The sequence below is a fragment of the Cornus florida genome, unplaced genomic scaffold, assembly GCF_030987335.1.
Source record: "Cornus florida cultivar Cherokee Brave unplaced genomic scaffold, ASM3098733v1 CherokeeBrave_3.0.0_Hap2_Chr05, whole genome shotgun sequence".
Taxonomy (NCBI): domain Eukaryota; kingdom Viridiplantae; phylum Streptophyta; class Magnoliopsida; order Cornales; family Cornaceae; genus Cornus; species Cornus florida.
The window spans coordinates 78,668,486-78,681,610 of NW_026775575.1; the positions used below are offsets into that span (position 1 = coordinate 78,668,486).

The 13,125-nt window shown below is 32.6% G+C and overlaps 1 protein-coding gene across 2 annotated transcripts; it reads right to left on the reverse strand.

Annotated features, from left to right (window-relative positions):
- Window positions 1–2,176: 2,176 nt before the first annotated feature.
- LOC132307006 (protein NRT1/ PTR FAMILY 2.7-like) lies at window positions 2,177–4,674 on the reverse strand. 2 transcript variants are annotated; one of them, XM_059804658.1, is made up of 4 exons: window positions 4,433–4,674; window positions 4,083–4,303; window positions 3,117–3,655; window positions 2,177–3,033 (listed from the first exon to the last, which is right to left on the reverse strand). In XM_059804658.1, exons 1-4 carry the CDS (start codon window positions 4,530–4,532, stop codon window positions 2,193–2,195), a joined length of 1,701 nt encoding a protein of 566 aa, XP_059660641.1. In that variant the 5' UTR covers window positions 4,533–4,674; the 3' UTR covers window positions 2,177–2,192. The 2 variants fall into 2 exon arrangements, with proteins under 2 accessions (XP_059660641.1, XP_059660639.1); XM_059804656.1 differs by having other exon boundaries at window positions 4,406–4,674.
- Window positions 4,675–13,125: the final 8,451 nt, after the last annotated feature.

The following is a 13,125-nucleotide window of genomic DNA, read 5'->3' on the forward strand; positions in this document are numbered from 1 at the left end:
TGTGTCGTCTTAAATTGGTGAATCACACAGTTCAGAAGGTAGTAGTTATTTTGGTTGAGTGGTTTGAAGTAATCATATATTTTGTATATACACGGGTGAAGTGCAAAACATTGAACTCTGTACTGAAAATTGATTTTTGATGCTTTAATTAATATTTATATCATTATATGTATAAGTGATTAATGGATAGTTAAGGTATTTAAAATCTCATCATATTAAAGAGATTTTTCCCCACAAACTAACTAAACAATACAATTTAACAATTTATAGTAGTAGAACTATGAAAAGAACAAATAATTATAAAAAAATACGAAAAATAAACTCTTAAATATAAAAATAATGATGAAAGGCAATGTGAGGAGTTCATCGTCGAGTTGAATAAAAAATGTTACAAAATTAGAAAGTAGATTTCTCAAATTTCATAAATATTAAATACATACTACTTATTTATCTTTCAATCACGTAACATCCAAAACATTTGTATTATAAATTGGGAAAAAAACACCCTCCTGGTTAGCAATTTTTTACATAATTAAAATTGAAATAATTTTTAGGTTCTCTTTTATGTTCTACAGGAATTGATGTTTTAGTATAAAAATCGGAACAGTGTATTAAACGAAGTTTTGTAAATGTAACATTATTAGTTTAAGAATTCAATATTTATTATCTTTTACTTCAACAAATGCAGCACACGGAGAATGGAACATTTTGACTTCTAAGTAAGGAGTTTGTTTTTTTTAAATAATACTGTAACATGATGTGTTCGGAGCAATCGGTTGGTGTTTTGAATTTGAATTTGAAAAAAAATTTAATTTAAAATTTATATTAAAATTTTTTTTTTTCAATCCCAAATTGAAGACTTTGTAACCTTGAGAGAGAGAGAGAGAAAAAAAACATAGCAACATTGTATTTCCTTGAGCATCGAAGCATTGATACACAACAATAGTTGTCTTTAGTATGTGGAGAGATTGTCCTCCACTATGATGCTAATTTGGAATCACTGTGACGTGAAAAATAAGAGTTCAATTTATTTATTTAATTTCAACTAAACGATGAAAGAAAGAAAAAGAGAACTTTTTCCGTTAATAATGGGACATTGTGACACGAAAAACGACAAGTTTGGTTCATCCAAAATGGTTACGGGTGGCCATTTCTATCGAGAAGGCATTATCATGTTGCGTGACTGACACTGATGTGCTATCACAGTTTGTCCCAAGTCCACAAAGTGGCTAATTTCTCTCTCTCTCTCTCACACACACACACACACAGAGGGCCACTCAACCACTGTGTCACATTGATTCTTATTTCTTTTCAATAAAGATTTGTTTTTTTTTTTTTTTTTTTTTTAAAAAAAAAAAAAAAAAAAAACCATTTGAAAATAGAGCAACAAAAAAAAATCATGGTAGATTAGCTGGGTTAAGAAGTTTTAAAAAGCATTTTTTAACATAAGTGATCAACTTCATTTTATTTGCTAAACAAGTATGTAAAAGAATTTTAGGTTCAAATTATGTACCTAAAGTTAAACCTTTAACGAGCCGAATAGCATAGTTTTAGGAATGTCAGAAACTTCGAGCTTGCTTAGTTTGTAACTATAGAAATAATTTTTTATTTTTGAAAAATTACTGTGCAAAAAAAACTCTAATTGATTCAGTTTTCTTAAAACTGTTTCATGAAAACTCAGTTATAAAAAGATATTTTCAGAGAACAGTCTTTTATAGTTATCTGAAAACTATTCTCTATTTTCTTAGTTTATGAAAACTGTTTTCAGAGTTACAAACCAAGCAGACCATTATGTTTTCTGTTCTCTAAATTTTTTAGAACTGTTTTCAGAAAATTGAAAACATAAAACTGTACAAAAAAAACTCTACTTAGTTCGGTTTTCCAAAAACTGCCTTCTGAATCTGCTTGGTTTGCAATTATGAGAACATTTTTTTTTTTTGTTTTTAGAAAATTGAAAACAGAAAGGTGCACAAATTTTTTTGTTTGGTTTAATTTTTTGAAAACTCGGTTATCAAAAAAAACATGTTTTCAGAGTTACAAATCAAGTAGGCCCTTATCTACTTCTCTCACTACTGATTTTGTTATTAAATAATGTGAATCCATTAAGTATCACAAGATATATATATATATATATATATTGAGGAACACAGTGGGTAGTTACATTAAACCTCCTTCATTTTGTAGGATCAACGTCACTTGTAAGAGCTAGAATTATCATCCTCAACGTTCTCAACATTTCTATACTTGTACAACCTTGCACATACTAAATAATAACCCAAGTTTAACACCCCAACCACAGTCAACGTCCAATACACATTATCTAGTCTCCCATTATTTATATCATCCGGTAACCATCCTGTTACCCTCCGAACCAAATCGATCAGGGCCGTGCTTAGATAGAAACCTATCCCGATAATCATCGCGATCATCGCAGTTGATGTGCTTCTTAAAGACACCGGAAATTCTTGATAGTACAATGCAACTTGTCCCGGAAAATGAAATGCTTCACCGATACCAACAATGACCAGTGGTGGAAGGAGCCACAAGGCCAACATTGGCACTGTGGAACCTGGCTGGTCCTGGACGTGGTGGGCTCGGGCTATATCAAGTCGCTTGGACTCCACTATGGCTGACACAGCCATGCTAAGTACATTTAACACGTGGCCGAGACCGATACGTTGGAGTGGCGTTGGAGATTGACGAGTTAGCTTTTGCCACGTGGGGCATAGGAATCGGTCGATGATGGTGAGAGTGATGGAGGTGGAGATGAATACAGTAACTAGGATTGACCCAGCTGGGATTTTGAAATGAGGCCCAATGTGACGATCCATGCTTAGAGTTTGGAGGACCACCAAGCTGGATTGGATCCCTATTGTGGTGCTTAATAAAATGCTAGTGGACCATAGTGGGAAAATTCTGATTAAAGTCTTTAGATCTTCTACTTGTTTCACACTGCATAGCCTCCATGATCTTGTGATTTTGCCTTCTAATTGTGTGTCCTCCTCTGTTTTCAGTGCTGCGCGATTCAAGCACCTGCAAATAGAAGAGTGTTGATTAAAATGAAGATATATATATATATATATATATAAATGTATTAATTCAGAAAGTAAACTTACTTGAAGCTTTTAGTTGGTGCCGTTGGCATCATGCTTGTCACCCCATCATGCTCATTGTAATAATCCTCACTTCTGGATGAAAGCAAGACCTTCCTCTTTCTAATGGCGGCAACAATAACCCGAGCTAAATCCACAAAAGGGCTCCCTTTTGGCTTAATGTGACGATAATAACGGTTTCCCAGAACAAAAATGGCCACGCCAATTACATTGGCGGCGACACACAGGCCAAACCCCATTGTCCAACCCACATTATCCTCAACATAGACAATAACTGTTGAACTTATAACTATGGAGGTGTAAAAGGTGAAGAAGAACCAATTAAAGAAGATCCCATGGTCCTTAGGCTCATCAAGTTGGTTCGCTCCCATTGTTGCTATAGTGAAGCGTGTGCCTCCGATCCCTATACACGCGAGCGCTAGAGCTGCATATAGGACCGCGAATTGGATTTTTGATGGGGCTACGCACAAAACTGATCCATTTCCACATGGTGGAGGCCTCAACAAATCGAGTGTCGCGGTTAGTAGTAAAAAAATCATGCCCTGCAAGGTGTAGATGGAGTGTATGCTAATGAAAATTTATATGCTACTGTTTTCATGGTACTTATTTATTTGTTTATGTTGTGAATTAATTCAATGGCACTGAAACATAAATTTAATAGTTATAACCAAAATTAAAGGGGCAAAAAGACACGGAAAGAAAGAAAAGGAATTACAGATGCTTAGCTAGCTTAGTGATGAAACGAGAATCCCATATAATTTTACCTAAACTTCATTATATGAACTAAACAGATTAATTAGTTCTTAATTATGCAGTTTCATGGTTGATTATTAGTACAGTATTTTTTCAAACACATTCGATCACGTGGACAAACCTATCGTTTTTTAGTTCATAAAAGTCGAAAATTATAATTATATGTTTAGTTGTAAGATGAAAGTGAAACTGATATGTGTAAATGTCACCACTTACCAGCAAAGAGAGAAAAGAAGAAATGGAGATGACAGAGAAACTGCCTAAAAAAGAGTCGGCAATAATGGCTCCGAGGACTGGAAATAGATTACTGCAGCCACTAACAACGTTAGAAATTTGGGCAGCATCGATGCTCTTCACATTAAATTTCCCAATAAGATAGACAATAAGATTGTTCGTCACACCACCAAAAGCTGCTAGTGTCAAGCCTGTCATAGTGGCTGCAATATTGAATGAAAAGAACACGTAAAAACATTTTGATGCAACATACATATATATACACACACACACACACAGTATATGAGACAAGACTTGAGAGAGACCTATGATGAAGGGGAAGGTGATCCAACCTCCACGTTTGCTACCGGAATCCGACATCTGAACTTCTGAATCGCGGGAGATTGTGCCGTCCAAGTTGCTATTTAGCTGTTGTGACTTTGTAGCTGCCATTAGTACTGTACTATTATTACTTTGACGAGTACAAGCTGATCCCTATAATATATAGCGTGAAAATATATACTACCCCACCATTATCATATATGGTGCACCTTCTCTCTCTTTGGCAGACCAAATTAAGATTCACAAGGAAATTTAAATTATGATGGTTGTGCAACTAGACCATCAATATATGTGACAGATCATTAGAAGATGGAATAATTGGCTAATGAAGATTCACTTTATGCATTTATCTTTGATTGTATTCACTGTTTGATTTCACTGTTGATTTTTTTATTTTTAAATAAATGAAATGGTGAGCATAATTTTTTGTACAATTTTCTATTTTTAGTTTTTTGCGACAGAAAATTATTTCAATAATTACAAACCAATCAAACTCTTATTTTCAGAACCCGAATTCTACACGGATGAATCAATGACAATTAATGATTTTGCGGACACTATTCAACATGTCATGCACAATTTTAACTAATCAAACTCTTATTTTCAGAACCCGAATTCTACACGGATGAATCAATGACAATTAATGATTTTGCGGACACTATTCAACATGTCATGCACAATTTTAGGTGCCACATTTTGGGATGAAATTGAAAATTAAGTATCGAAAATTTTAACAGCTCAAATTTAGGTAATGAAATTTTTAAATAGTATTTAAAAAATAAATATTTTTTGATATTTTCTAAAAATTTTAATGTTTTGCGTTAAGTGACAAGTGATGTTCATGTTACTTAAAATTTTATTTCATTTTAAGTGATACTTATCATTTTAAATGATATTCAGATTCCTTTATCAAATAGGCTTAATCCATCAAAATTAAGTGATGAATTGAGTAATCAAACCAATACCTAAAGTTATTGAAGAAAAAAAATAAATAAATAAAAAGTTGAAAAGACTAAGGAAAAGAAAAGTGATGGTACCGGTAAAGTAGAATAAGAAGGATAAGATATCTTTTTTCTTTTTCTTTTTCTCTTTTGGGGTCTTTAGCAAACATAACTTTTTTTCTTTTTTTGTTTTGGGGGTCATGTAAAAAACAATAATTTGTTCCGCATGGATGTTTAAATCCTTTGCCGTGGATTTTCATGCGGTCCCTGCAGTGAGTTTCTATGTGATTTATGTTTGGTTACTTCATTCACTATTATTTGACAATTGAGATCATATTTGATAATTTCACCACTATTTATAAGTAATATCATAAAAGTCTAAAAGTACTATCACCATTTATGTGCATACTTTAATTTGATGTAAAGATACTTATAAATGGTAGTGAAATGTACTTATAAATGGTGTTGTAATTACCAAACATAGAATGTTGAATTGAGTTACGTTAGTATGTGACATTACTTAGTCTGCATTATATGCATACCTTACTTTGAGGGTAAAGATACTTATAAATGGTGGTGAAGAAAGTTTTTAATTTTTTTTAATTGGTGTACCCAAACGCTGTCTCAAGAACTATTAAATGAAGAATGATGTGGCAAAATATAAGCTACTTAAAAGTCACTATAGGAATCACATAGGATTATGATTCTCAATAGAGATACTTTATTTTACACTCCATATTTATTTATATTGGGTCTTGTAATATGAGAGAACTTATTCAACATATATAACTAATAATTTTTTTTTTAGTATTCTGTTTTTGCATACTAAACCTTTTTTTTAGTCTTGTCAAATGCGATAAATGATAATGTATTCAACCAGAAGATTAAAATTCAATAGAGATAGTTTCTTTTTTTGGGTCCTATCAAAATAGATAATTTATTTAATGGATATAATTGTGTTTTTTTTTTTTTGGGGGGATTTTTTTTATTGATATATATATATATATATATATATATATATATATTTTTTGAATTTCTTTGAGTCTTGTCAAAAGATATAATAGGGGATTTTTTTTTTGGGTCATATCAAAAGAGACCCAAAAAATTAAAATTGGAGGGGGAATTATATTCGGAAGGATAATTGTGTAATTTTTTTAAAAAAATTATTCTCTTGCGAAATTAGGATTAAAAGTGCCATCTCTTTTTAGATGAGAGTGCAAATTAGAAAAAGAGAAGGCTTACATCGCACCCTCTAAATTTGATTTAGCATTTTTACGTCTTTTAACAAATTTAATCACCATCATTAATAAAAAATAACAATTGCTATGGGGAGTGAATTAAGAGTGTGACAGAATTCCACCACTAAATTGTCTGGGCCATTCGAGCTAGTGACGCTTGAGAGCAGCAACACCAGTCATAAAATTAGATGGAATATATATATATGGCAGGGCCCTAATTCTCATTATGCAATTAATTAGTTGTTAAGAGCTGACTTCAACGCGCTGACATCGCACTTACATTTGCATTTGCCTTACTAAGGCCAACTCTTGTCTTTGTTTTGCACTCTTGTTTCAAGTTTTTAAATGATAAAAAAAAAAAAAAAGAAAAGAAAGAATTCTATCCTATATAAGTACACTATTCATCAAGGACCTATATACTACGTACCCACCGCGTACTAATGATGCACATTCTCTCTTCGTACGTCAAACGAAAGAGTCATACATATATTTAAATTTAAGTGGTTGTGCACCAAGACGAACAATGTAGCTCAAACAGTACAAGAAACTCCCACACAAAAGAACTACTATAATTCTACATTGACAATTAAAGATTTTGCAGACACCCGTTCAACGCATGCGGCATGACAGATCGCAATTCTAGGCGCCACACATGCAAATGCTTTTTAAGTTCAATTGTAACACTTATGCCACTTAAAATCAAGGGTCTCTCCAGCTATCTTTTACTTTTGCTTTTCATTGAAAGAGTTATATGAAGAGCTTCTATGGTGTTTTGCTTTAATTTTAGCATTTTTATGTCATTAAACAATTTTATTGACAGTCGAAGGAGATAACTTAATGACAGAACTCTTAGTTCACATTTTCAGAGTTATGAGTTCGAATTCCTTTTAAAATCACTTCGAGAGTTATGAGTTGGTTGTGGATGCTCAAAGAGACGCGGCACATCCATCACTTGGCGAAGAAAAAGAAAAAAACAAGAGAAAATTTTGTTCCAATCTAGGAAGTATAGATACGGATATGTATATAAGTACAATAAGATATGGGTAGAACGATATGACAAAATTTTAAAAAATTGGATATGGGTATGGTAAGATAGGACAATAATTTATTTTTTTATATATACAAAAAAAAAAAAAAAAAATTGGTCATTTTTTAAATAAAATTATGAATTTAAATGCAATCATTAATATGTTTTAATTTTTGTACTAAATCATGATATATATATATATATCTCAATACTTCTTTTTAGAATAAAATTTAAACTTTTGTTAACTACTATAATATGATAATATGGTGGGAAGAGTTACATTTTAATGTTGAAATCTTGTTAAAAAATGTGTTGTTAAGTATCTGAAAGTACCGGGTATGTAGTCAAAGAAGTATCTCACATATACGTGTTAAAAATAAATAAACGCTAAAAGAAAAAAGGGCTTCTACGAGGGGCCAAAAACGCGGTGGAAACCTATTCACGGCGCATTCTAGGCACTCGTGTATGAGGGTTCCGTAAATACTCAATTTTTTTTACGAGAAAAAATCTACCTCGTAGAAAAACAATAGAGTCGCCGTAGAGAATAATTTCGTTTATATATATTAAATTTTATTTAATTAACCTACGAGGTGCCGAGGCATGCCGTAGAAAAGGTTTCTACGGTGAATTGTAACTACCCGTAGAAAACTCACGAGACACCATCGCCTGCCGTAGAAAATTTTTTTACGGCGAAGTATAACTACCCATAAATAATCTCACGAGGTACCCACGACTGCCGTAGAAAAGTTTTCTACGGCAAGTTGTAACTACCCATAAATAATCTTACGAGGTACAAAACCATGCCGTAGAAAAATTTTCTAAGGCGAATTCTAACTACCCGTAAATAACATCACGAGGCATTAAATCATGTCGTAGAAAACTTTTCTACGGCAAATTTTAGGTACCCGTAAATAATATAAACCATTCTCCCGACTTGCCGTACATGCCGGAGGATTTTCACTTATTTACGGTATTTCAAGCTCCCCGTAAATAATATATATATATATATATATATTATAAATAATGCACCCTTAATTAATTCCTATTAATCATCCACTACCTATAATTCACATCACTTTCAGCTATAATTCATTTCAATTCAAAAAACATACATATCCCATTAAATAGATCAAAAGAGTTAAAACATTTTTACAATTCATCATTTATCAATGTTCCAAAACAGAAAATACATCCATTTGTCAAGAAAATCATCAATTTCTTAACACTTCTGTTGAAAAATTGATAAACCTTCTAGCACTTGTGTTTCAGTCTGCACTTGTCAAAAAACCAGCTCATTGTACAAAATCCAAGGAAGTAGCTGCAAAATCCAAGGAGGTAGCTGCAAAATCCAAGAAAGTAACTATATCACACAAGTCTTAAATTCAGAATGCTAATAAAAAAGGAAATAACAAGATTATCATTTTATGAATCAAACACAAACATTTTGCTAAGAATTTTTTCCTTAGATCTGCTTTTATATTTGAAGCAGATAATTTTCCTTAATTGAATACTAGATTTTTGCAAGGATGTATGAGAACAGACAATATCATAATCTCTTTATATTCATGAACACTACAATATCATAATATGTAGTCTCTTTATCTCATGATTATGAGCAAATCTGAAACATTCTGAAACAAATCGGAAACATTGTAGGTTTTTGGTACAACGATTATGAGCAAATCTGAAACTTTAAATATAAGTCAAGTCTTATATATATATTATCTCAGTTTGTTGGTAGTTTAATTTATATATGTTTTTTTTTTTAAACTGAAATTCAGTGTTTTAACATTGAAGATGCTGTTGTAACCTTGCATTGGAATATACGTTTGTTTGTTAATTGGTTATTAATACCTAAGCAAGTGTATCTAGCCTATTGAAGACTAAGGGAGTGGACTTCTTCGGGACGTTAAAGGGAACTCGAATAAGTTTAATTCAAAACTCTCAATTTTTTCAAAGATTCAATCTTTTAGAATTAAAAAGGTCTAGTGATATAACAGGTACCTTGATTGAGGTTTTTTCAATCAAAGATTCAATCTTTTCTCATTAAAACACTCTACGGTACGTCAAAGGGAACTCGAATATGTTTAACTCAGAACTCTCATTTTCTTTCAAAAATTCAATCTTTTTACATTAAAAAGGTCTAGTGACATAGTAGGTACATTGATTGGGTAAACCCCTCTTTCAATTTTGGTTGTTGTAGTTATTCTTCAGAAGGCTTCGTTGCTCCAAAACCTCTCCTCTTATTTTATTTTTTATTCTATACTATATCATATATATATATATATATATACACACACACACACACACTATTTGCTTAGAGAAAGAAGGATGATGACCCGTATCATTTTTATGGCATATATGCAGCGGCTAGTTCTTAGCCACCAAACCAACCCACCAACATCTTGACAAGTTGGAGTTTGGTTTAGGAAAGTGGACCTTCTATGGACACATCACACATGACTTGCATCTAAGCTAATGAGGTTGTTATGACAATTGCCAGCCCTATGACCCTAACCCAGTTGGAGACTGGGGATATGTGTAATTATAATGGATTGGTTAGAGATCTTCTCCAACCAGTGAATATTTTATCAACTTCTATATAAAATACACACTATCCACAATTAGTCTCAACAATGCAAGCAAAATTTTAAACCACCCTCCACACTTACTTACCTTTTTTCCCCTTCTTTATTCTTCTTTTATTTATTTATTTCTCCAATTTCTCTCTTTCAAGTATCAAACAAAAGAACACAAATTATTTATCTTCCTTTCTTCTTTTGGCTTCAATCTGATCTCTGTAAATTCTGTAAAATAGAACACAAAGCTGAAAAAAGGGCATAACGGAGCCAACTTTGAGGGAGGAATCTGTAATTTCTAAAACGTTAAAGGTATTGCCTGTAATTTGGCCTAACCTTGAGGGAAGAAACAGATCTAAGCTTTCTCTCCATTAGACCCCAATTCATTCCTCTTTTGCCGGCTTCTTTATGGCGGTTTTAGCCGCTTTTTATGTCATTTACTTGGGACTCGCCCTACCTGACACAATAATGAGCATTTGTAATAACCCTTACCCTATCCAAATACAAGGGTATATAATGAAAAGTTTGTGCATGTGGAGGAAGGGAAGTGGTATGGTGTAATGGTCAGATTTATGCCGTTAATCTCTCTCTCTCTCTCTCCCTCCCTTTTAGGGGGTTTGAAGGGAGTGCCGGATGTTCATATTCTTGTTAACGGTACTCCCTGCTTAGATGCAGACTATAGACTAAGACTGATTTAGAATTAAGAATAATTGTAAAATTGTTGAATTTGCATCGTTAATTTATCTCTTTCCTTCATGTGTAAATCAATCTAATTGCTTTCCTAGAGAGATCCTGAATTCTCAAGATTGCTGCATTTCTGGTATCAGCAATCATGTATATATTGTTGCTTTAGAACTCTTAGCATGCATTTTATCTTGCATAGGCAATAAATAATACTATCATTGTTCTAAGCAGAAAAATGATTAACTTGGCTTCGAAAGGGGTATTGACATTTATATTCATGAACACTACAATATCATAATATGTAGTCTCTTTATCTCATAATTATGAGCAAATCTGAAATTCATGAACACTACATCTCAGTTTGTTGGTAGTTTAATTTATATATGTTTTCTTTTTAAAATTGAAATTCGTGGTTGTTGTGCTAGAGTAAAGATGACAATATGCTCTCTGCTATGTGTTCTTTAGGACAGGGTACTGTATCTAGATGTTTTGTGTATAGCCTGCTAATGGTAGCATATGTACTTAGTGACTGGGCATCAGAGCTGTGACTCTTTATTTTGGGTGTACAAATTTGGACTGAAATTATCTTTCTATGGATGACTTTATGCAATATATATATTCTTAGCCTCTTTAGATCTTTGTTATGCCTATGTATTATATAAGTTGTTCATGGGGGTAAGCTCTGAATTTTCTGTTAGAGGGTTTTATTTAAAGAAAAAAAAAATCTGTTTTAAATTTCCTCTAGTACTTTCTTGGAAACGAATTTTAATCAGAGGTTGTAGTGCTTCAAACGCTGTGAAATTTTTCCCATATGTTTCCCTTTGTGTATAAAGTCTCTCACAAAATTTTTATAATTTTTCGATTGGTGGATATTTTTTAAAAAATCTTTTATCATCTGCTGTTTGGTTTCTGGTCACAGTTTGGAAACTGAATTTGAGAAAAGAATTTGACGGCCTTCCCGAAATCAATAAATTATGAAAGTTTCCAGTTTTATTATTTCAAGTGTCTAGTTTCTAAAGGTTAAGGCCCCAAAATTTTATTGGCTCTCTAAAAGACTAAGCAGGCCAAAGTTTTACACTTGGTTCCATTTCAGCACAAGCTGTGAGAGCTTTCTTCCTTCCAAAAACTGTTTTCCTTGGTGTTTTTCTAGCATCCGGGAGTGACTCGGTCACATTTTCATCTGAGTCTAGTTTCTAAAAAAATTTAGTTTGTTTCATTTCGATAATAATTGAATTTTCTATGTTTTTTTGAGGAACCACTGCGCAGAATTTTCTTAAGCTGAAAACTGTTGTTCCATTTTTTTTTTGTTTTAACCTTATTATCACGCCCTATGGTTTTGGGGTGTGACAGTAAGTTGGTAATGAAATAACTCTCACTACACTCTGAGCGTATTTTAGTTTATTGATTTTGGTCCTTAATTATCTTGTTTTATTTTACTTTGGTATGGTGTTAGTGGATGAGATCTTGTGTTGTAGATATGTGGCAGAGTTTGGGTATTTTGCCTTCTTTTTAGATATTATTTTTCGTGTATGCATATATGTGTGTATGAACGTGTAGATGTGTGGGTTGTTCTAAGTGTTATTTTCACAAATTATTTTGATATGGCGTAGATGTATGAGATTTGATTTGAAGCTAACTTATTCAAGTTGTTGAAGCTGTCAGACATGAGTTTTTGAAACGAAGATCTCCATAAAAGAACCCTAATCCTTGCTCTAATTTGAAGCAAAGTTTGACAATTCATTGAGGGAGGCATCGAAGATTGCTTGTATTTGTTCGTTCTATGAAAAAACTAGGGTTCCTATTTTGAGTCCACAATTTCTTCGAATTTCAGATGGCTATACACATCAATTTGGAGCAAAAAATCAAGGTTCGTCAATCTCTTTCTGTATATGTATCTATTAGTTTGATTTTTTGATTAAGAGTGTTTTATATAATTTTAATTTAAGTCAATTCCTATTCAAATATGACCCTCATTGTCCGTAAGTTAGAAATGCTATCTATCTTAACAAAATTAGGACATTTTTCTTAATAGTTTCCCATGCTATCATGTAAATTGAAAAGAGCAACAAGAGAAAAGAACACAAAGAATGATTACTATACTTTGAATTGCATCTTATGGGATAAAAGGCGTAGCGTGGAGGAGCATACCTTTGGAAGAGCAGGAGTCCCTTCTTCTCTAATGATAGTCCTAACACAATCAAATATACCTTTGTACTGGTTTGCTGACCCTGCAAA

What these genes read in the sequence shown, in the direction of transcription:
- LOC132307006 (XM_059804656.1), bottom strand. Translation starts at nt 4,532, where the DNA reads ATGGCAGCTACAAAGTCACAACAGCTAAATAGCAACTTGGACGGCACA. An exon ending in CTTCTTTTCTCTCTTTGCTG is followed by an intron (nt 3,656 to 4,082) that starts GTAAGTGGTGAC and finishes TACACCTTGCAG; the next exon opens with GGCATGATTTTTTTACTACT. An exon ending in GCACCAACTAAAAGCTTCAA is followed by an intron (nt 3,034 to 3,116) that starts GTAAGTTTACTT and finishes TTCTATTTGCAG; the next exon opens with GTGCTTGAATCGCGCAGCAC.